We start from the raw sequence: 24,230 nt of genomic DNA, 5'->3' as shown, positions 1-24,230 counted from the left end.
AGTCAGAACTACAAAGTATATGAGGTATAAGTAAGTTCCACATTTTTTTTATTGAGCTCATATGAAACATACTTTTTGGTAAAGCTAGTGAAACAATTTAAACAACTGTGAAATAAAATGTCAAATGTTATAATGTATTCTAGGCCAGCTTCCAGGTAATGGAATAATCATGAAAACATTTGGAAGTTCTTAAATGTTCATGAATCTTAAAATAAACTAGTATCTAAGAACATTAAAACTGAAAAAACGTCATTCACAGAAAGCTAATTTATTTCAGTTTTAAAATTGTGAGATGGGTAATATGAATAACGAATAGTTAGGCAATTTGTGGTCACTTGGAAAAACATAAATAAAGCACAAAATAGATTATTTACAAGAAATATATTCATAACAAATAATTCCATTGAACCTGCATCTTGGTTATTTAACCTACCTGCAAACCTACCCAAGATGTCTTTGCTATATTAAGACAAATATATAGGAGAGTGTTTCAGTACAGCCATCCTCCTCATCTTTGCAGCGCTTTAATTTCCCTTAAAAAAAAAAGAAATTGTCAGCTCAGTTAGTGAGAATGGTCTTGCCATATATTTCACCTTAACAAGTGCTGTGTTCTCATTCATTTAATTAAAACCTGGACTGACCTTTGGTGTCTGAGTAATGCAGTAATGGGGGCCACCTAAGTACTAAGAGAGCTGTTCTACAGCAATGTCAGTGCTTCATATTTAGATGCAATTTTATCTGCCCATGTTCCTTATGTAATAATTTTCTATCCTTTAGTTTTATCACCATTCTGTAACTTCTTAGTATTTAATATATTGGCACTGATCTTATTTTTTCTAGATTTACTTGAATTACTGTTGATTCATTCTGTTAACATCCCTACATTCTAATAGCGCATCCATTAATGAATGTAATTCTGACAGCTGGGTCCCTGTTTTGTGTTACTAGCATACCATATATAGGATTTAGCAACATCTTCACATGACACTACATTACATATACTGTTATGTCAGAAATGTTTATGAAAATTATGGCTGCACATAATAGCTGGCATTTGGTGTCTATCCTTCATGGATAAGATTTGACTCAGACCTGGATCTGAGTTTTTTCTGTAGCCTTAAATATCTGGAGTGTTCTCATCTTTTTCTTTTCAGTGATTTCACTGACAAAAAAAAAAAAGAAAAAAAAATCTTCAAGACAAATAAAGTCCAGCAAAGAGGATCATTTCAATCTGCATCTGAGTTTGAAATCCTTAACTTTTATTGCGGAGATATGCAAAGTGGGTGGGGAAAAAAACACTGAGCAGTGATATGTTTTCCCCAGTCAGTGCAAAGTAATAAGGAATATTTCCCCGACATCCAGTTATTGTTTTTTTTGTTTCAAAAATGGAATTTGTGGTACAGATCTTGAGTGGGGAAATACTACAGTGGCAGAAGAGTGGTTTGAGCTGGGGCGGCTGGCCACAGTTTCTGTTCTGCCTTACAAATGCTCTTGTGCTGTGCTTGTTGCACAGCTGAGCTTCTGTCACTAGTGAATTAAGCAACAAGAACATGAATCTGTTGTATATTGTTTGTCCTTTCATCCTGTTACGCTGAGCCTGTGCAATGGACTGTCTTGTTTGGACTTCTGATAGATATGTATTTCTCTCACCAAAGGCTAAGCAATGTGCCATGCAGTTGGAAAAGGCAGTGTGACAGCTCTGATGGGCCAGGGCTTCCAGAGATGCTCTTTGAATTGTCTCTGAGTCTTTCATGCAAATAAGTTTGTGTCTAATTTTGCTTTACTGACATAACCCCAGCCTGCTAATCAGTTTGTTAGGAAATCTTTTGAGATTTCCCGGTCTCTAGCAATTCAGCTCCCAGCAGATGAGAGTCAGGACCATGACCTTGATTTGATATCCAGTGGGACACTACTGTAGAGCAAAGGTGACAGTGTGGAATCACTGAGAAGACACACTATGATGTTCCTAAAGTGGGAAAGTTTCCTTAGAGCCAAATGAAAGCTTCTTACACAGGTATATTTCATTGTTGTAATCCACAAGAAAATGTTGTGGAAGTTTCAGTGAAGTCTGTCCACTGTACACTAAAATGTGATGGAAGCTAGTAGCCAGCTGGAGACAGTAGCTTAACTGCATTACTTACAGCTGCTGCCTGCGACAACACAACATTAGCAAAGCACCAGAGATTATCTAGTTACAGTCAGCCAACAGAAACAGCATAAGGGCTGTTTCTCAAAATGCTCTGCCCACCACATGTGTTTTCTTCCAAGGATACAGATTCAGCTACATGTTCTCCATCCACGAGCCAGTTTGCTGGCTGCTTGATAGTGCGTTTGTGATCCTGTATATTGAAAGAAAGGTAAAATGACATCTCATTTAACAGTATTGGCATTTGATGCCAACTAGTCACTGTATGCAGGTGCTGAAGTGATTAGGGAGAGAACTGATTCACCCCAGGAGAAGGTATCTAGAAGTGAAAGAACATTTCTCCGTTGCTAGTCATTGAAAGTGTCCTTTCAAGGATTGGTATTCGTCTTAACAGTCATCCTGTCGTCCTTACTTGGGCAAGGAGCCATATCTCATTATAGCCAACTGCACTGAAAGCTTCAAGGGTATTGAGAAAGATGAGAATGAATGCCTGCCCTCTGCCACAGAGAGAATATCATCCATGAGTATCACTGAAGCAGTTTTAGTTTGAGGTCCTGGCCAAGAGTCCTGCTGGATGACCTTCAGTTATGTTTCCTTCAGCTAATAGATGTGGTAGTTGCTGTTTGGCTTCCTTTCTGCAGAATGTGTTTGGGGGTGGCAAACTTGCAAGGCCCTTGGCTGAATCATTGTATCCACGTGGCCCTCTTCATAGTTGTTTGGATTTTTATGCGTAAAGCAGGAGGAGAAAATTTGTCTGGAATCAAGACGTGGTTGTTTTGTGTAGGAGACACACATTCCTCTTCATAACACAGGATGTGAATCAGATTGACAGGCTAGTGGTCAAGGCACCTTTTGATGAATGAAAATTATAAACTGGAGCACTGCTTGAAGAATTTTATCTCTTGACTTACCCTATGAGGATTCACACTGTTTTAGAAGACTTTCCAAAGTAGTGTTACGGGAAGGAAGATTGCAATTCTTCACACTGCTTGTTCAGGTTTGATGCAATGTGTGGGCACTTAGGATTGAGGAAGTAATGTTCTATCTCGGACAGGGTCTTTGTCTTGGCTGTTAATACTCTTCATGTAAAAAAATATGGAGATAAGTCAGCTAAATTAAATTAATTTATAGTAGAACCTGAGTGCTGAAACAGTACAAGCTAAAACAAGTGTTGCTGCAGAGAGAGAGCACATTAAGTTTGTCCTAAATAGCAGCAACCTTACTATCTGCCTTTTTGAAAACTCTTGAGGCTTATTAAACTTATATTGTTCTTTAAGCTTTCTAAGCCTTCCTTTTTTTTTTTTTTTTTTTTTGCATACTTCAGTGATTCTTAACGCATGCACATTGATAGAATGAAATGCTACTCATCTTTATTGGTCTGATTAATTCAATATTCATGAGTGCTAGGAATAGGCTTAGTAAGTGGAAGATGGCAATTGAAACTTCCTTAACAGCACGCAGAAGAGGCATAATAATGGCTAAGAAAACCAAATTGCATGGGTTTGAAAATCTGCACTGAGCAGTCATTAAGCATTGTTCTTCAGTTGTGTGATTTCATTTCATTAAGTATTTGCATACTAATAGAAAGCTAAAGTTACAAGTCTACTGCTGTGAGCGATGGTTAGCCACTCCTTCCAGTCCTTGTGTTTACTTCTATAGTCATCCACATTGCTTTGGCAAAGCACAAGGAGAAGCTTTAATGATTTCAGCTGCAGTAAACCAAATCAAACTAGAGATCAATAATGAACTTAATTTGCTATAGAGACAGTCTGTTTGCCATTTCATCCAGTAAGGTAAGTTAATAACAATTTTGGGAAAAAAGAGGGAAATTATATATTCTAATTTTATTGTTTAGAAATTGAATAAAAGATGTTTTCTTTACCTTTGTCTTTACATGCTGGGTTTATTTCACATACCACTATGTGTGAGCTTTTGAAATGAATGTTTGAAAACTGGGGACCAGTATACCTGTTTGCTTAGTTTCTTTATTTGGGGACCTAGACTATCTATTAGAAAAATCCAGTTCCTTTATATCAAAAAATGCATTAAAGGAATTGACAGGTTAGTCCAGCCTGGCTGATGACAAAGTGTGAACACTTCCAGAACAACATAAATTTAGTTAAAGATCAGGACAGGTAATCTATATAGTAAATGAAGCTGAATCCAGGTAAGATGTTGGCTGGTGGCAGTAGTTATCTGTATAGTCTGTTCTGTTTACAAAAGAATCTTGTATCTGCCATTTAATCAGAAGAAAGAAACTATAGTCAGGCTTAGCTTTCATACTTGTAGCAAACATTTTATTTCTAGGTGTATGCTGAAGTCTTAAGTTTCAGTAAGTTGCCTGGCTCAGAGGCCTTTGCTGAATATTTTCTATGTATTTTCAAGTAATAATGGTGTTCTGTTTCACTGCACTTTTTGTATAAGTAAAGTGCACTCTTGATTTTTAGGCTTGTAAAGAAAGAATTGTATGTGATCTTAAAGATCATTTGCAGAATGAAATGTTTCCAGGATCTCTATTACTTCAATAGTGTGAATAATAATAGTTCTATTTTAATAAAAACAATGATGTTCATTGTTAGATCTGAGTTTAGCTCTTCCTCCTTTTTCATGAGAGTAAAAACAATCATGCAAGTTATGTTCCTGCTTGATATTCTGATACTGAAAAAAATGTTATTGCCAATGTAATTGGATAATATGTTTTTCTTAAAAGCATGAAACAGCATTATCTCAAGTATGTCAGTCTTAATGCCATTAATCCTCTAAGGCAACAGATACCGTGCATATGCACTTGCGTGCACTGTAGTATGTGACCTTGCAAGACATAATATTGGCCAAACAAAGTAAGAGCCTGTGGGGAAAATTTGTACAGACCTCCTGACTGAAAAAAATAAAAGAGCTGCAGGTTCACATAGACAATTTTCCCAGCATTTTTCCAGATCAACAGAAGGAAACACACTACAGTATGTTTAGTACCATATTTATAGAAACAGAATGCATGAAATAACGTCATTGATTTTGTTTTCGCAATTTGTAGTTTTGAGAGGGCTTTATGTTTTACCTTTTTCCTGTGATAAGAAACACTTTACTGTGACAGTAAATTGCATTATCTGCTATGAGCTGTTACAGCTTTTAGGCACCAAAGAAAGCACTCTGAAAATCAGGTCACTTCTTTTAGTAGTTACTGCTTGAGGTATTTGACTATAGGCGCAGAAGTATTAAAATGTTGATGTTATTGTATCTGCCTGTATTTTCTAAACAGCAAAATAGTTACAATGAAAGGAAATGCTGAGCTTTAAGGGTTGTTTGTCCTACTCAAGTAATACACATACAGTGCTCTGAGATCCTTTCATAAAAAGTATTACAACTGTTAATAGCCAAAAAAAAATCTACTACTTCCGAAGTGTTTCTTTATCCTGCAAGTGCTCTCTACCAGTTACATGATGTCTTACTGTTTTCTCCTACTCCAGCTTCTGAAATCAGGGTTTCTGACTCTTGTGAAACTGAAATAAGATAAAGGGGAACTGGACCCAAATTTCTTTCCCTAATATTCTGTTAAATACTAAAACCTTACTGAAAAGAAAAAAGAAATAAAAAAGTAAAAAAGAAAAGAAAAAAACACTCAGCCTTAAATATCTGCAAGAAAACTGGGCAAACTATTTAACGAAAATAGCTTTTTAATCAAATATCCACTACATTTTTCTACTGCAGCTTTGTTTAGGCAGGCAAGATAGTTCATACAAACACTCTGACTTCCTCAATGTGTTAACTGAAATTAGAAGTATATCTGGGTTGATATTTTAGGCTGTTCTCTAAATCTGGATGTTTTTCCTAACCATAGCCATCCTTTTCTCTTTGTCATATACAGGGTTTACCCTTAAATCCATAATACGGTAATGGAACTTGGGTTGCATTTGTATCATTTCCTTTGGTTTTGCACATGCAGGTAACTTCCAGTACACAAACCAGCCAGTGGGTTTGTGGCACTCCCCGAGACTGCTTTGCCCCTGGTCTCTGTGTGAACAGCTCAGCTTTCTATTTCTGCAACTAGAGTGTTTAAAAGGCAGAAGAGCTGTTAAAAAGGTAGCATGCTGGTTTTCAGTAGTTGCTCACTTCACTGAGTGAGCAGAGCTCAAACTGGAAGCTTCCTCCCAATCACATCATATAAATTGTGGGGCTAGAGCAATGCATTCAAAGCTCATCACAGCACAGTGTTCGCATGTGTAAATACGAAGTTTTGTAGTAAATTCATTGCAACCAGCTTTCACAGCTTGGCCTGTTGTATCAAAATAATTTTGAGAAGCTTTGGTATAAAAGGTATTGTGCTTATGTATGGGGTTATTGATAACAGAACTCAAGAATTTCAGAGTTGTGGTGCTCACAGCAACTATATCTCATCACTTGTATTGCATCTATAAACTACAGCATTTAATTTAACAGTATGTCTATAATTTAATAAAACTACAAGTGTTCAGCTTGCCTGAATTGTGGGTGCCCTATAAGCATTGTAACTTTAACTCCCCTGACTTTTTCTCAGTTAAAGACACCAATCATATTTCATTTAGTGCATTAAAGATTAATTCTCTAATTTATTTTAACGAGAAAAAACACAGATCTTTAACTCAAACATAATGATTAAAATATTAAACAGATTAAAGTGCATGTCCTCTGAGAATTCACAGATTCTCTACATACTCTGACTTAGATATCTAATATCTGCCTGAAAACCATATTAGTTTCCAATAGTGTATTGGAAATACACTATTACAGGTTTTAAACTTCTGGCTGAAGTCTGAGCATGTCATCAAAATGTCAGCAGATCTTGATTTTACTAAACCTGTGCTAACTTCTTTTTTGTACCTAAGTGATTTGAAAAGTCAAGGTTTTACAGTTGACAAGCAGGAGCTGTAGGTTCCAAAATGTTTGTGAGGGGTGGTATGAATATAGATTGTATTTTCACTGTTTGATGATTCTATAGGCCTAGCATGAATGCAAGAATAAGACCTGAAAAAAATATTATCCTCTGTCTGTCATAAGTGGTTGGAGGAGTGTAAAATGCTCCGTACTCTTGTATGTCAAAAATCAGAATCAAAACCACTACCAAGTATTACCTTCATTTGCACTTTACAAATGTATACACACCAGGAAAGCATCAACTTTCCAGATCTGGGGTCTAGGCATAAACTTAGAAGCCACAGAACTGAAACATTGCTTTTTCTTTTTTTTTTTTTATTTTTTTTTTATTTGATGTGGAAATATATCAGAGCCATGTATTCAATCCTGTTCCTCCAGTGGGTTCTGTTAGTACTTAGTAGTCTCAATCTGTAATACTCCAGTTCTTAGTTAGAGTCTTACCCTTTTCTAGAAGACTATTTTAAGTGTTTTTAACCGTATTTATTCAATTACTTCCTATAGATACACAATTCTGTGTGCCATTGTTCAATAAGAAAACTGGACTTTGAAATATATTCCTGCCTTAAGGAACTTATATTCTTGAAGCCCAGGCAAATATCAAAAACAAAAAAGAAAAAAAAAATAAGAAAGACAGAAAAAAAAGAAGAAGCTTTGCGTGCTGCTGGAAGATAAGAATTTAAATGTTTCACAGAAGTAGAGTTACCAGAGTCATTAACTAAAGGATATTTAAAGAAAACTTGCAAGTTTTTTTTTAAAAGGCACAAGGAAAGAATTGGTTAAATAAAACATGGAGCAACTGAGAAGGAAGTCTGAGTCCTGAGAAGGGAGACTGAGACATAAGAATAAATGTTGATAGAGATACAAACTAGAATACACTCCAGGATTAAATCTTGAGTCCTCTGAGGAAAATATAAAAGGTCCAAGAGAGTTTATCAAGGCTAGACTTGACCAAGAGAGATCTGGGAGAAAAGAGAGAGCTTAGACTGAGCACAAGAGGAAAGCAGGACTTGTCTGAGCCTGGAAGTTCAAGGAAGGCCCTAAATCATTATGTCAGTAGCAGGCAAAGAAGAGTCAATGAAGGAAGAAAGTTGGCAAGGTCTTAGGTTTGAAATCAGCAGCAAACAAAGCAATGGCATGGCTTATGAATAGTTTGGTTAGTTAATTATAATTAGCAATAAACCCATGAATGCTTAGGACCATTAAATATCTTTGTTCCTTTGTATAGGACAATGGTTTTTGCATTGCAGTTTATAGCAGCAGAGATTGATAAAATGCCATAAAAATTTGACCTACATTGACAGTAACATTTTAAAGCCTCTGGCCTTAGAGCCTCTGGATTTAGGCTTATGTTTGTAGTGGGAATCAACAGCTAAGCTGTTAGCAAACAGTCCAGTGTTTCAGTTTTAGTTGTCTAAACAAGCTGGCATGTAAATGCTCTGGCTGAAGTTTGGGAAGCAATGGATACACAAGATACTCAGCAGAAGTTAAATGTTGTTGAAGAACAAACTTTCCATAGAAAAGAGACACTTGGTGATTATCCTGGCAGATGCTAGTATTCATAGCTGCAGGACAAATTTTAGCAACCCAGATTTGAGACTCCTTGTTTAATATGGTTTGTAAGGGTTTCTGAGCATTGTAGCTATAGCTTGCTTTATAGAGTTGATTCACTAAGAATAATCAGAAAAGCAGCAAACTGAAAATTCACAACTTCTTTTATTTAAATCTAGCACAAAATATGTTTAACTAAAAAGCCCTTTTGCAGTTTCACCTTTACTATAAAAATGGGGTTTCTGCAAAATAACTTCAGGACAAGTCCTTCAAGGACCCTGCTCCACTGCATGTTGTTTCCACTGTTACAGGAAAAGAGAATGGTGTTGGTTTGCAATGGTCAGAAGCCCCAAGAGCAGAGAAAGGGAGAGGATGGGTGGGCAAGAGCACCATGCTCTTGGACTGTCCTCTGCTATGTCCGAAAATCTCATGAATGCACATTCCCAGTGTTCCAGATTTCCATTGCGAAGAATGGACGGCATTTATCTCAGATCAAGAGAAATAATGCATATCAATAAGAAGAAGAAAAAGAAGGGAATAAAGACTTGTATGACTCAGATGCTTAGACTAACATAATTCAAAAGGAGGATCCCTGAAAGCTGGCAGGTGTTCAGTCACACTAATTATGCTATAGAAGCAATAGTAGTATAATTTCACACTTGCAAACCTACTTTTGTGATGATTAGTACATAGCTCCACAAATTTGAAATGTATCTTGAACCAAAATCATCCTGGTGAGTGTAGCTATGCACACTCTGAAAAGATTGTGATGTAGGGATTTGTATTTCATCTTTTGTGCCTCCCCAAAGGTGTTCAATATGTTGAGCTGAACGAACAGCAGCCCATGGTCAAATGAGATGGAGGATGAGCCCTTGGCCGTGAGAGTTTTTGTTACGGCTCTGTTGTGGCTTAGCACAGTCAAATCTTGCTGTGCAATTACATCAGGGAAGAGTGTACTAAGAGAACTGTGTTTATCACTTCAGGTTCCTCAAGATGAATGGACTGGATACACTCCACGAGGGAAAGATGATGAGATTCCCTGCCGACGAATGCGTAGTGGCAGTTACATCAAAGCCATGGGGGATGATGACAGTGGAGACTCAGACACAAGTCCGAAGCCATCTCCAAAGATTGCTGCACGGAGGGAGAGCTATCTCAAGGCCACCCAGCCATCCCTTACAGAGCTCACCACCCTCAAGTAAGTCCATGTTTTACTACATCATATAGAGCTCTCCATTAAGACATACAGTTTCTATTCCTATTTGTTTCTATTCTTTACTGCTGGGTACCAGTTAAGGAAAGTATTTAAACAAGTGTGTTCGGTCATGCTTGGTTTTGGTTGGGTTTTTTTTCTGAACAAGAGTAGATTTGGGAATGTATTTCAATGTTATTCTGAAAAGGGACCCTAGTACCTGCGCTTTGAATTTGCAAAGTATTTCAACCTGTTAGTGTTAAGTGAGTATTCAGGTATGTACAATAGGTCTGTTCTTTAAATACTTCGGTGAATTATAGCTTTGGCCTGCAAAAGCTTTGCATAATTGTGTATTTATATATACTCAACATGCGAAATTAGCCCTAAGCTAGTCTTTGCAGCTCATCAGAGAGCATCTGACATTTAATTAAAAAGAACAATGACCATCTGAAAATAGACAAATCCCTGGTTTCCAGTCTTTAGTTCGCTCAGAATTGCACTGTATTTTGTGGAGAAATATAACCAAAACTGATTTTTTTTTAATTGGTTATGAAAGCTTTAGTCAAGAGGAATGATGAATTTAGGTTTTTTTAATGCCACTTTGTGTTTTTCTTTTATTTGGGCCTTTTAAAAGAGCCACCCAAATTCTCATGAAAATTGCACAAATGGACAATTTTGGTATTAGTGTTTTATTTTAAATTATTCTAAAATTGAGATGTCCCCTAAAGCAAGAAAATAAATTATATCCATAAAAGAAAATAGTGTGGATTTAAATCAACAATTGTTTCTGTCTGTCTTCTGCAAAATTTGTAGCTATAATAGTGAATCATAGTTCACTGAACCAAAAATAACCTAATTTAGTATAGCTTCCCTAAGGCTGAAGCTTTAAAATGGAAAAAAAGAGCTGTTTCTCTTTTAGTGTCCCTGATTAGTGACAAAAGACTCCTTCTGCATTTCCCTCATTAATTTCCTCTCCTTCCTTGTCCTCCTCTACCCCATTTTTTGTCCAAAGACCTTATCTGAGAAATAGATTTTAAAGTGTTTGATCCTTGTTAAGAATGTCATGCTCTTGACATCAGTGATGAATAGACCAGAAGACAAAAACATGCTTATTGCAGCTCCCCATAGCAGCCTGCCTGACTTTGTCTCAGGGGAAGCCAGGAATTGCTTCTGCTCTGTCTTTCCATTAGTGTCCAAAGGAGAAAGCAGGCTCATTTTCTGCAGGGATTTTCATAAGCTAGCTGGCACTTGCTCAAGGGATCCAGTGATTCCTCTCATCATCCAGCAGACTTTACCACATCCTTCCCTGAGCCAAAGCTCCTCCTCTGAGATCAGTTATTGTAACCTCTGCAAGGTGAAAGTAAATGTTACGTACGACTACAAACTCCATAAAGCCATGCTTTATGCATGGACACACTCTCAGGCATGGAGCTTATTCTTTTTGAGACTTTAGAAGCATATGTTCCGTAGTTCCATAATATATATGTGAAGTACAATGCATCACAGTGCGTGTATTTGCACTTGGTAATTTCTATTCTCTGTAGATATGAGATTTGCAAAAGAATATGGAATAATTAAAAATAAAAAGTCCTGCATGTCACTGTTCACCCACAGAGGACGTTATATCAGAGGGGCTAGGCAGGAGAAGCTTTTGGGTTTAGCTTTGAAGTCATTGTAATTCAGCAAAGTGCTTGTATGAATACTTCCTTTCACATGTGTTTTTTTAATCCCTTCCTGTTCGGGAAAGCTTTTAGGAGTGTGCTTAATTTTAAGCTGCACTCTGTAAAATTCATGTAAATTTAGGAGCTATGCAGAAGTAGGTTGTACATCACAGGGTGGAAGAAGGAAGGGGAAAATGGCAAATTGTAGTAAAACAAAAAAAGAGGACACAATATGAAATAATTTTTATTTTTCAATGACTTTTCAGCATAAATTGGGATGAAGTAGAATTATTTCTTTTAATCTATGATAATACTTTATGGAAATATCTGTTCCTGGCAAACCTTTCCACTTCCAGAGACAAATTGTGTAATACATAATTATGCATTGCTTTTATTCCTTTCTGCTGAATTTGGGCGGGGGGGGGTGAGAACTAGCCAAGTGCTTGCTCTGGGAATTGAAGTCTTCTGTTAAGCTAGGTCTTATTTGCAGACTTCTTCATACTTTCTTAGTAGCATGACTTGACATTGACCGTGACATTGCTTGTTCATCCCAGCGTTACCCTCATTACTCTGAGAGTTGTGATAGAGTTTTGCTGGCATGTCGGCCAGAGACTAAATTAAGGCCCCTAACTCACTGAATATAGGTCATCAAGCAATTGCGTAGTATGTGATAACAAGTTATTTCCTTGGCTTACTGTTGACTTGCATTCCATTTGCACCTGAATAAGAGCTCTATGGAAATGAGCCAAAAGCCACTCTAGTCAGTGTCAGCCTTTTACTGACACTAGTGGACTTTCTAGCTGACCTTGCAGGACTAATATTAACACCATAAAGCTGAGTGGCATTTCACTCCTTTAATTATGTTTTTTCTGTCAGTGAAGAACAAGGCAGCTTGTGAAAGCGGTGTTTCTACACTGGTAATTGTCAGGGATCTTCTGCACTTCTTTCTGCTACTCTCCCTGTTTTCTGTATGCAGTCTCTAGTTGGCTTCACTTTCCTCTTTGGTGGAGCAAACAACTTAAAAACATGTTCCCTTTTGCTTTCACTGTTGTTTTTGAAGGGATTTTTCACCTTGTGGGCCTTTTCCTCTCTGAGTACTTTAAGTCTAATATTGGTCTCACAACCCACGCTGTTCCTCCCACCTACCTACCTACCATTGCTCATGCGCCTACTCTTCTAAGAAAGGGATTTCATTGTTACCAATGTTTCTTTTTATATAAGGAATAACTTTTGAACAGCACAACTGTGTCATATCTCCGTTATGTAATACAAATTTATTTTCCTGTTTTTGCTGAGTTTTTTTTTCCTTGCTATACCTTACAATCTCCCTCCTACAATATTCCTCCCATGCCGTGGTTTCCATGTGGTTACAGCACATGTGTCAAATGCTGTTGTACCATTCTGAATAAAGCACAGCTTGCTGTGATCTTGCAATGCACACCTCCGCTGCTGCACTCTCATTATCCTACCAGGAAGTAAGCAGCTTTTTCTCTCTGTCTTTGCTGGCAGTATCCTCTTGGTGTTTAATCTTTCACAGTCTAGATAAACTGATCCAGCTGAAAAAAAGTGACATTTTCTTGCCCATTCCTGAAAAGTGGCAAAAGTTTATCTTGCACTTGTAAGCAGATAGAAATTGGACTGGTTAGCTAACTTCTAAAGAAGGTGCAGGCAACAGATAACTGACATTTCTATTACAGCTGAGCTTGATTCAGGATATATTCCTTCACTATCTATATGTGCCTTGGTTATGCTTAGCCTGCTTTTCATTGGGAAAAAGGTATGCAATTACATTGTCTGTCCGCATGTCAACCTGTCACCTGCACCGCCCAGTAACTTTTGAATCCATTGGCCAACTTTAAACAAGTTTGCCAGAGAGACTGAAGTCTGAAAGATATGAAGTTCCAGAAAACTTCAAATCTGTAGCTGGACAAGGCAGAGAAGGATCTGCAGCCATCCCTTACAATCTCTTGAAGGACTATGGGCAAAGTAGCTGGTGAGTCACCACAAGGTATAACTTGATGGCAGCATTTTCCCAGCCTAAAAGATGAGGAATATGGAAAGGACTGGAAAACTCTGTGGAGGACAAGAGGTCTAAGAGATAGATCCTGTTACCATAGTTTTTCTACTTCATTTTGCCCCTTTCCTCTTCTCCACTGCACACATACTCCCTGCTTAAAATATGAGTTTGGGTTCTGCTTCCTAACTCAATATTGCTGCTACTGTGGGGACTTCAGTCACTTGAGTCTTCTGCACCTCCTTTTTTTTTTTTTTTTTTTTTTTTCTAAAATATTACAGTCTGTCCTGGTTTTGGCTGAGATAGAGTTAATTTTCTTCCTAGTAGCTGGTATAGTGCTGTGTTTTGAATTTAGTATGAGAATAATGTTGATATAACACACTGATGCTGTAGTTGTTGCTAAGTAGTGTTTATACTGGTCAAGGACTTTTCAGCTTCCCATGCTCTGCCAGGTGCACAAGAAGCTGGGAGGGGGCACAGCCAGGACAGCTGACCCCGACTGGCCAAAGGGCTATGCCATACCATATGACGTCATGCTCAGTATGTAAACTGGGGGGAGTTGGCTGGGGGGCAGCAATTGCTGCTCGGGAACGGGCTGGGCATCGGTCAGTGGGTGGTGAGCAATTGCTTGTTTTATATATTCTTTTATCATAATCATTATTATTATTATTATTATTATTATTATTATTATTATTATTATTTTCTTCCTCTGCTGTGCTATTAAACTGTCTTTACCTCAGCCTATGGGTTTTACTGATTCTCTCCCCTATCCCATGGGGAAGGAGGAGGGTGAGCGAGCAGCTGTGTGGTGCTTGGCTGCTGACTGGGGTTAAACCATGACACAGTACTTGATGGTAATCCATTTATGGACATATTTTACATGGATTTGGGGTTATATACAGTTGCAGAATTGTTCCTTTGAACTCATATTTGATCATGCAAACTTTTTTCAGAGACAAGTTGTACTCTCTGATCACCAGTGTATTGACAATTTCAGTCATCTTCATATTTTGGAGATACGTTTGTGGAACTCATAAAAAGGAGAGAAGGAAGAGCAGAAATTAGTTTTTTCTTAACAAATCTTTATTTTCAAGGTATTTTAATAGAGACATCATGTTTTTCCAGTCAACTGTGACTTGGAGAAACACAATTATAAACACCACAAACACTTTTTAATGGGCACCAAGTTACACCACTGACAATGAAGAGAGTATTCTTTTCCTTCATAAGCAAAAAGCATTAGGCTTTTCTCCTTTATATCCCATGGTAAAGAATTCATCTGTGTAACTTTCATCATAGCTGCATCTGTTCCTGTGATTTACTGCATAGATGAGTGATACTTCGAATAAACTAACCAATTCCTAACTTTAAAGTTTATCAGAGACATTCCAAAAATAATATCTCAAAATATGTGCATTTTATTTGTGTACACCCAGGCTTATATTTTTTATGTGCTAATACGAATAGCGTAAGTACTTTCTATTTGTATGTTTATAGGAATCTGAAGATAAAATTGTTTTGAAAACCTCTGTGCCATTTTTCTTAATATCCTATAAAATCACAGTAAACTATCAAGCTCAATTAAGAGGCAAAATCTGGTAGCAAACTTAGTAACAGTGACAAAAGCAAGAAGAAAGAGGTAGATCTGATTTATACATGCTGAATTCCAACTTTTCATCACCTGTCTGAGAACTGATCAGGTCAGTTCCTGGAGGACAAGCCTTCAAGCTAGGGTCAACCTATATTACACATCAAATATTGACAGAGTTGCAGGACTGGCTCTGCTAGGATGACTTGCAAAAAAAACCCAACCACCCCATTGTTACATAGTATAAGATGTTTCAATCCCTTGATCCTTGTAAAAGCCAAAGAAATTACCATCAAAGTAGTTTTATAATCTGCAAAGTTCCCAAGTAATTTTGTCTGGTGGTAATTTGTTGTGATCAGGAGGAAGGTGATACGTGCACACATGGGCACATACATAAAGACTGATGGGAAGCTAAAGTGCGTCATCTGCACTGAGTGAGTTAGTGCTGAAATTGCATAATGTCTGTTTTCAAACATGATGCTAGGACTGATGTGAATGAAAGGATGAGCAAAGGTCCAAAAGCTTTTTACACTAAAGACACAGCAAATTAAATGTCGCATGGCAAGGACGTTGTTAAATGTTATGCGCAAAGCTGGAGGTCATTATAGCTTTGATTTTCCTATAGTGATGCAACACATGCGTTTGTGTACGTAGATATCTTCATGGCTTCTCAAACTGAAATATGCAGCTCTGAGAAAACTATGGAACAATATAAACTCTGGAGATGGTTCTCCCACTTTCTCAGCTTTTCTAAAATGCTGCTTTTGGGAAGTGTCTGTACTGAGGGAAATGATAAGGGATGTAAGGATAATTGTAGCCTGACATGCTGGCTAGGCTGCTCTGGCATTTGAGCAAACTGAAGCTGATGTCCTTACACTGCACTTCACCATACAGCATAGCATACATCCTTAGGTATGAAAACCATCTTGGTCTTAGGAATGAGGTCCTATTTACTTTAAGGTGTTTCTATATTACTATAACATGCTCAAAAATATCCCCAGAAAAAGGTCTCATATAAACAAAAGCATACTTTTTTCTAAATAGAGGTGTTGTCCTCATTCTACTAAAATTAATTAAAATATCCCATTAACTTCGCTGGCCCAGGTCACAGATGGGGGAAGGGAAAGGGAAAATAAAAGGTGATGCAATACCTCATCTTCCTTATGGTGAATATTTTTAGACACATGCAGGGAAGCTTGTTAATTTCTTATTGAGTGACTTCCAATTAGGGAACAATGACTTTCCTAATTAGTACAAAAGGAATAAGTCTGATTAATCTTTTATTAGTGTTTTACAGTATGTTTCCAGTACAGTGTGTTTCATTGTTTCATGTTGCAGTCTCTTTCATCTTCATCAAACCTTTAGCTAGTGAAAGAATTGTTTCCATTTTTCTTGGGGTGTGTTTTGTTTGTTTGCTTAAAGGGGGAGTTTTTTTGATTTCCCATGAAAGAGAGTGGAGCATCTCCACGAGCTCTGGACGTGCAGCCAAAAGAATAGTATTCTGGAACTATTGTTGGCCTAGGTAGTAACTTTCCCAGCCCTCAGTCACTGATGCATGATATATTACTTAGCTTTTTATTCATATTGCTGCAATCCCTTCTCTCTTTGAAAGCTAGGGAGAAGCTATTGGACAGGTTTCTCACTTTTCAGGCTCGTGTCAGGTATGGTTAAGTTCAGTGAATAATTTATAAGTCAGAAGAAAATTTGAAAGGCAAGACAATAAAAAATATATTTATTTTAAGGTAGTAGGTGGGCATGCCCCAGGAGCCAATGGTTTCCTTATGGCAGCTGACATCTGTTTTGTGTACATGATATTTAAGGAGCAGAGGATATTGATTTATTGAAGGAACTTAGAGCTTGGAGCTTTTAACAAACAGTTGCAACTTTCCACTGATGGATATATAAAGCACGTTTGGTCAGTTAATGCTTAGTATCACTGATGGGCATGTCAGAAAGCTTGTGCTCCATAGCAGGTTCCCTTCTGGGCTTTGTGTCCCCTCACACAAAGGTATGTATGCCTTTACTGCACAGAAATGAACCCACTCATCTCACTGTACAATCTTCTGTGGAGACAGGGCATTCCTACAGTTCACTGCATAGTACGTTGGGTGCTCCTCCTCTCTCCTTCTGTGATGATCCTCAGCAGTTTATCTTGCAATGAAACTGAGATGCCCTAGCTACTACAGTCTCAATGCTAGCAGGCATTGCTTATCCCGTCGTAAAACTTACCCTTGTGTCAATCCACACCCAACTCCATATGCCCTTATGCCCTGTTACCTCAGTATTGTCACATTTGAATAACTGAATAACTTTTGAATAACTTATTTCTTGTTTCTCTAAGATGAGAAGTCAGAGCTTTGTTGTAATCTGTGACCTATACTACAGTTGTTGCCTCACTTGTACTTTTACCTTTACTTGCTGAAATTTGAGGCAATGAAACAGTTACAATTAACTTACATAAGAATAAATGTTGGCCAAAAAAAAAAAGCCTTTAACTTTGCTAGTCAAAGTGTGATCTTTCAGCAATACTGGAGCAGAGTTTTGGAAGTCGATAATTTGTTAAAGAAAAGCTGCAACCTCATTTACATGATTGCCTTACTTGCAGAAATGAAAATCCCTGTCCTGTATCTAGTCATCTGGCTCAACTTTGGACAAGATTTAGCTTTATGTTAGACGTAGCTACAGATGAAAGTCAGGACGGTCCAACTTTTAGGTTCTCTCAGTTAAATCCTGTAAACATTTATTCATTTTAGAGCAAATTATTTTGGTGAATTTAAGTCCATCCCATTGTCTCTATTAAAAAACACTGTACCTTATGGGTCAAATGGGCACTTCTAGGGCTTGGTTTAAGAAACACACTTATAATCTCTGGACCAAGATGTCTTTTTCAGCCATCTCTTTCAGGGTGTAGTTTTTACACAGCCAACCTGCATGTTTGTGTGCAAAACTGGTCTTGTTTATTTTTAGCCCTACTTCTGCCCACCTACTTAAAAGGCTGCCTCAGAAAGGAAGTTAATAATGTCCAGTGGGGACAGGAGGAGAAATACTGCCTTAGACTGCAAGGACATGCACAAGCTATATGTTAGGAAAATTTTCCTAATGGTAATGATAACCAAGCATGGGAGTGGATTGCCAAGAGAAATCACTTCACTGGACATTTTCAAGAAAAGGGTAGAAAATGTCTGTCAGGACAGATTTAGGTATTGCTGATCTTGCTTTAGGGGAGGAGGAGGGACCGAATGACCTCATGAAGACCCCTCCAGACCTATCTTTTGTGATTCTTTGTCTGTCTTTCTCAGGCTATTGAATATACCCACTATCACTGTTCTTACTTCCTTTGCTTAACTTATTTTTTAAATACAAAAATAAAATTCTCATCAGGACCAAATTATTCCTGAAGGCCTGCTGTTGAAGAGTAAATATAGATATCCCACCCACCACAGTGCTGCGCAATTCTTTCATGCATTTTAAATGTTATTTCATTGCTAGCGTTTTGAAATTGTGTTCCGACTGCTGCCAGCCATACCATGCTTGACCCTTGGTATGTGATCTTGTACTATCTGGTTTAGTTTGCTAAGGGGAGCTCAGCTGATGTATTAAATCTGCCATGCAGAAAATTCACAGGCATAAAAAGAGATGTGCGTTTGCACAAAATTCAGTCTGGAGTCCTTAATGTCCAACATAACAAGACAAGCAAACAGGCAACAATAATTAATTATTCATAATAATTTTCCATTCCAATCAGCTAGAAGTGCAATATTCTTTCACTGTGAAATGCTGGAGCCCTTTTAGATTAAAAATGGAAAAAGTTAAAATAGTGTATTTTGCTTTAGTTTTAATGTGAAATTACAAGACAAACAGTGTTTCTGCAGACATGCTTTAGGATCTTCTGTTAATTTGCATCATGTTAGGGTGAGAGAGAGAGACAGGAAAGTGAGTAATTGTTCTGCCCTTACAAATAAAAGATACTATTAATATCTAAGTCATGTTGATGCCCAGTCATTTGTTTCTTGTATTTTCTTGTGTTTGTATTACTGCTAAGATGGAATAACTTTCAACTTATTTTAGTAATTCTCCGCTGGCTTGGGTGCAGTACGGTGTGAAGGTTAGGGGCAGGGGGCAGCAAAGAAAGTGTATGGCCCCTGGTAGTTGAGGTGCTAAAGTAGGGCAGCATCAAATACCGCTCTGCTCCCAGAGACACACGTGAATGAAAGTTCATCTGAAGAGACTTCACTTTTTGAAATCTTCTCTCCTCCTAATGAAGTTATAAATCTTTTCAGGAGGGGAGAAATTACAGAAAATCCTTAAAGACTTTCTTACATTGTGCCTGCTTTCTTATTAATTGTACACCACAACGATAGAGAACCATCATACGATCACTGCTTGTGTTATTTGCTGGTGTGAAAAAGCACCTTTGCAGCAGCTACTGAGTTCCCATGAGAGATTTCTGTGGTTGCATCTGTAGCTGAGTTGCACGGCAATTTCCCATTCCCCTCCAGAAGGGCTGTGCTACCTTACCAGCCTGCACCCCAGCTGCCCAGCAGCTTTGCCTGCAGCAAGCCCAGGGACTGCAGGAAGAACTAACTGGCTTTGTCATCCCCGAATGCCAGCAGCAACATCCAGAGCACCGAAATCCTTCCCTTTATTTAAGTGACGTTGGGGTGGCAGGCATGCTTGGGTTGTGTCTGTGCAGCTCTGCACTGTGACAGTGATGTATCATGCTGAAGGCAAGCTCAGGAGCTTTCAGGACTAGTATATAAATCTCTCCTGTTTTATATCTGACAATTGCTACTGCAAATCTGTGCTAAGCTTTCATTACTCCACACTTGAAAGGAAACCTTGAAAAACTGCTTTTGGAAGTTAGTCCTCCTTGGGCTAGTCCTAAAAATGTTCACAGTTATTATTTATTACACCAAAATAGGCATAATATATATGTTTATTAAAATTCTCTCTTGTAATAATCAATGTTTATTACTGTCTGCATAACAAAAATTGGAAAATGTACTATAATGCAAAATAATACAAGGTTCTCGCTTCATTTATTACTTTTACTCTTTGTTTTACAAAACTTAAAACTGCTACTTTGCTTTGATCACATTTAGAGAAATAATTTGGTTCTGAACTTTGCATAAATCCCAAACCCAAGGATACATACATAATGCAGAAAGCTTGCAACCGCTCTGGGTGAAATGGTGTCAATGACAACATCGACTGAGTCATGACTTCATCTCATGATATGTATGTTTGTAGCAGTGATAGAAATTATATTTATAAAAGCTGAAATTTAGGGGGGGGGGGGTTGGTGATGTCTGACTTTGAAAAGGTCTTTTTTGCTTATTCTAATGGGATGTAGCCAACATGTCATTCAACCATCCTCATGAAGGTGCAGTCAAAGGTGTTAGAAATCTCAGAAGCATTGGCACTGTCTAGTCAATAGGGTCCAATCTAAATGTCTAGCCATGGATTTCAAACTGGTGAAGGATCTGTTGGACTCCTCTCAGTCATGTGGCTGTAGGAGCTGTGAGACAACAGGGCTTTGGCAGAGATTTGTTGCTTAGACTTGTTTGAAATGCTGGTGAGTCAGGCTGTGCCACTGCAGTTGTTCAGACATTTACTGTTGGGTAGAAGGTAATTTCTGGCATAGCAGTAACTTTCTGTCTATTATCATAGAATCATAGAATCGTTAAGGTTGGAAAAGATCCTTAAGATCATCGAGACCAACCGTTAACCTAGCACTGCCAAGTCCACCACTAAACCACGTCCTCGAGCACCACATCTACCCTTCTTTTAAATACCTCCAGGGATGGAGACTCAACCACTTCCCTGAGCAGCCTGTTCCAGTGCCTGACTACCCTTTCAGTGAAGAAGTTTTTCCTAATATCCAACCTAAACCTCCCCTGGCACAACTTGAGACCCTTTCTTCTCGTCCTATAGCTTGTTACTAGGGAGAAGAGACCAACCCCCACCTTGCTACAACCTCCTTTCAGGTAGTTGTAGAGAGCAGTAAGGTCTCCCCTCAGCCTCCTCTTCTCCAGACTAAACAACCCCAGCTTCCTCAGCTGCTCCTTGTAAGACTTGTTCTCTAGACCCTTCACCAACTTCGTTGCCCTTCTTTGGACACGCTCCAGCACCTCGATGTCCTTCTTGCAGTGAGGGGCCCAAAACTGAACACAGGACTCAAGGTGCGGCCTCACCAGTGCCGAGTACAGGGGCACTATCACCTCCCTGGTCCTGCTGGCGACACTATGTCTAATACAAGCCAGGATGCCATTGGCCTTCTTGGCCACCTGGGCACACTGCTGCCTCATGTTCAGGCGGCTGTCAACCAGCACCCCCAGGTCCTTTTCCACCAGGCAGCTCTCCAGCCACTCCTCCCCAAGCCTGTAGGATTGCATGGGGTTGTTGTGACCCAAGTGCAGGACCCAGCACTCAGCCTTGTTGAATCTCATACAGTTGGCCTCGGCCCAATGACCCAGCCTGTCCAGGTCCCTCTGCAGGGCCTTCCTACCCTCCAGCAGATTGACACTTCCACCCAACTTGGTGTCATCTGCAAACTTACTGAGGGTGCACTCAATCCCCTCATCCAGGTCGTTCATAAAGATATTAAACAGGACCGGCCCCAGCACTGAGCCCTGGGGAACACCACTCATGACCAGCCGCCAACTGGATTTGACTCCATTCACCACCACTCTCTGGGCTCGGCTGTCCAGCCAGTTTTTTCTTTTCTCTCTCTTTTTTAAGTGATTGCTTAATATTCCTAAGTAATGATCCTGAGTACTTAGCTAAGCATTCTTTCTCCTTTCAAAGAGCCAAGATTTGCATGAATACCTAGAGCCACTGTCCCTTCACACAGTGACAGAATGACCTTCTAACGATCAACTATTTCTATATTTCCAGCTCCCCACTGCTTATTTTATTTCCTTTTTTAATGAATTTTCACACCTTTGAAAATAATGTGTGTAGTGTTCTCTTCTCTTTCATTTATTATAGCCCTGATCCTAGCACACTCTCCTGCCAAGATTTTCATCAGTGGTGATTTAATTATTAACCTTTTTCACTAGTCCTGTTACTAATATCATCCTTGTGAGTCTTTCACACTTCTTTTATCCCACAGTTTCTAGTCCTGACTAGAGATGGTCTGTTGCTAGCACTCCTTCTCCTTGCATCCTTTTCTCGCCAGGGAGGCATGCAGCTTGTGTTGGGAAATAGTTATGCCTTCCTTCATTTTGGCGCTCCATTGCTGCCACCATACATGTGGTGGTTAGTTGCACTCAGTCACACTTCAAGCTATCTTTGGAGTGATTTCCTGGGCAACCAGGTTTGCTCCTTGTTCCAGTTCTCTGGACAGAAGTTGCCGCGGTGGCTCACGACCGCAGCCTGGCAGCCGAGGTGCCCTTGCCATCAACCAGCAGTCAGGCAGCCCTTACACACTGATCCCTGTGCAAACACACGTGAACGCCAAGGAGGCTTTATTCTATCAGCTCTAATTGTCCCATCTCCAGAGAAGTTAATCAATCATCAGATTCGTTATATCTCTGTGATAACTGCAGTATCTGCCTGAGTGTTTTGCCTCTGGCAGAAGATTGACAAGCCCTCGTTTTCTATTGAAATTGCATGTTATGACTATATTTCCTTCCCCTGTTCTCCGAATCAGTATGTCCGCATAATGGTAGCTTGTTATTTAATGTAACTAGTTCCCTTAAGGGCAACAGCCAAAGAATAATAAAATAATCCATTTGAAGTTCATACAAACAATGAATCACCTGAACAGCTGTCTCTTTAAAAACAGGGCTGTATTTTGATGTTGATGTCGCAGAGCTTCTTCATCTTCTGAATATGTTTTCAGATTACGTGTTTATTTTATGTACCTCCTTTAAATTATGTATGTAATAGACAATAATAAATAATACATAGAGGAAGAATCTTTATTTTTAAGGAATATTTTTAAAGAAAAGAATGAAGTAGAATTGACATGCAAAGTAATACTTAAAACACCGATTTTAGAACTTATTGGTGCTTATTTGCAAGACTGTTTTACAATATTCTCAATTATCAATATTTTTTAAAAAATCTAATCCCTTCTCATAAATAGAATATTTATATTTCTAGAGAGGAAAAGTAAAATTAGTCTTTTTCGTAGCCAAAACCAGGTAAAAGCTTGCTTCTGAGTTGAATCTTACATTTTATTATTGTACTATCTTATATTTCACAATTACTCCCTTGATGTTTCTATCATGGGCAGCACTGAAGCCAGCCAGAATGGGAAGGTTAGATCTGATCCAAGTGAAATCTGATATGAATGTAAATCCCCTGCCCTGCTCCCTGAGCTACCCACTGCCCCCAGTACAGGCCTGAGATACCCACTGGGAGGGCATCACACTCCGTGGGGAAGTATGCACTGTACTCAAAATCAACACTGGGTTTTTTCCCTAAGGCATGAGACTTAATAGGAATAAGGCACGGAAAAATGATTGTTGACTATTTCTCTGAAAGTCCTTGGGAATACTATGCAATTGGGATCTGGGTCCTCAGAACTGGATTCTGCAGTGGGCTGTTTACAAATCTCAAGTGTAGCGTTTAAGATCTGAGCTATGGTGGTTTTTTCCTCCCCCCTGACAAAGTACATACGAAGTTTTAAATGTCAGCCTCCTACCCGACACAATGGGATGATAACCTCTGCCATGAATTAATCAAGCTGCTTGTTAAAAACATTATCTTGCTGCTGTTATTCCAAGTTGTTTTGAATTCAGACAAATTTAACAGCTTTCTCTTCCATAAGATGATACACTGAAGTTAATTATAGTTCAGGCGCGCTCTAAGGTATGATTTGGCTGCTCGGTGTTTCTCAGGTCTAAAAAGAGCGTGAGGGGTGCACCTGGAACGAGTGCCTGGCTTGCATTGTTCCCATAGGGAAGGGGAGGATCAGTTGAGCGATTAAAATGAAGGACTGAAATTGCAAAACTCCCGGGTGCGGTGCCCCTTTTTCTGCCAGAGGGGAGCAGGGTGGTGGGAGAGTATGGCCCCCACACCTACGTGCTGTGCCTCCATGGCAGGTAGGCTGTGGCCTCAGGAGCAAGGGCCGAGGAAGGAGTGCTGGGTGCCCCACCACTGCTGCTCCCTGCCCGGCCTCTTCCCAGCTGCGGATATCGATGTACCTCCAGTTCTGGGTA

General features: G+C 38.9%; 1 protein-coding gene across 1 annotated transcript in view; it reads left to right on the top strand.

The window, feature by feature from the left end:
• DLGAP1 (DLG associated protein 1) overlaps nucleotides 1-24,230 on the top strand; it is a gene marked incomplete at both ends in the record, with an annotated part of 143,158 nt that overhangs the window by 5,364 nt on the left and 113,564 nt on the right. Inside the window, one exon of the mRNA XM_082330000.1 lies at nucleotides 9,589-9,803. Within this exon, the coding sequence (XP_082186126.1) occupies nucleotides 9,589-9,803 (215 nt within the window). The remainder of the gene's footprint in view (nucleotides 1-9,588; nucleotides 9,804-24,230) is intronic.

Source organism: Platalea leucorodia (assembly GCF_965183815.1).
Source record: "Platalea leucorodia genome assembly, chromosome: 1".
Classification (NCBI taxonomy): domain Eukaryota; kingdom Metazoa; phylum Chordata; class Aves; order Pelecaniformes; family Threskiornithidae; genus Platalea; species Platalea leucorodia.
Note: the sequence above shows the minus strand (reverse complement) of the source record. Positions and strands in the feature narration are given on the sequence as shown.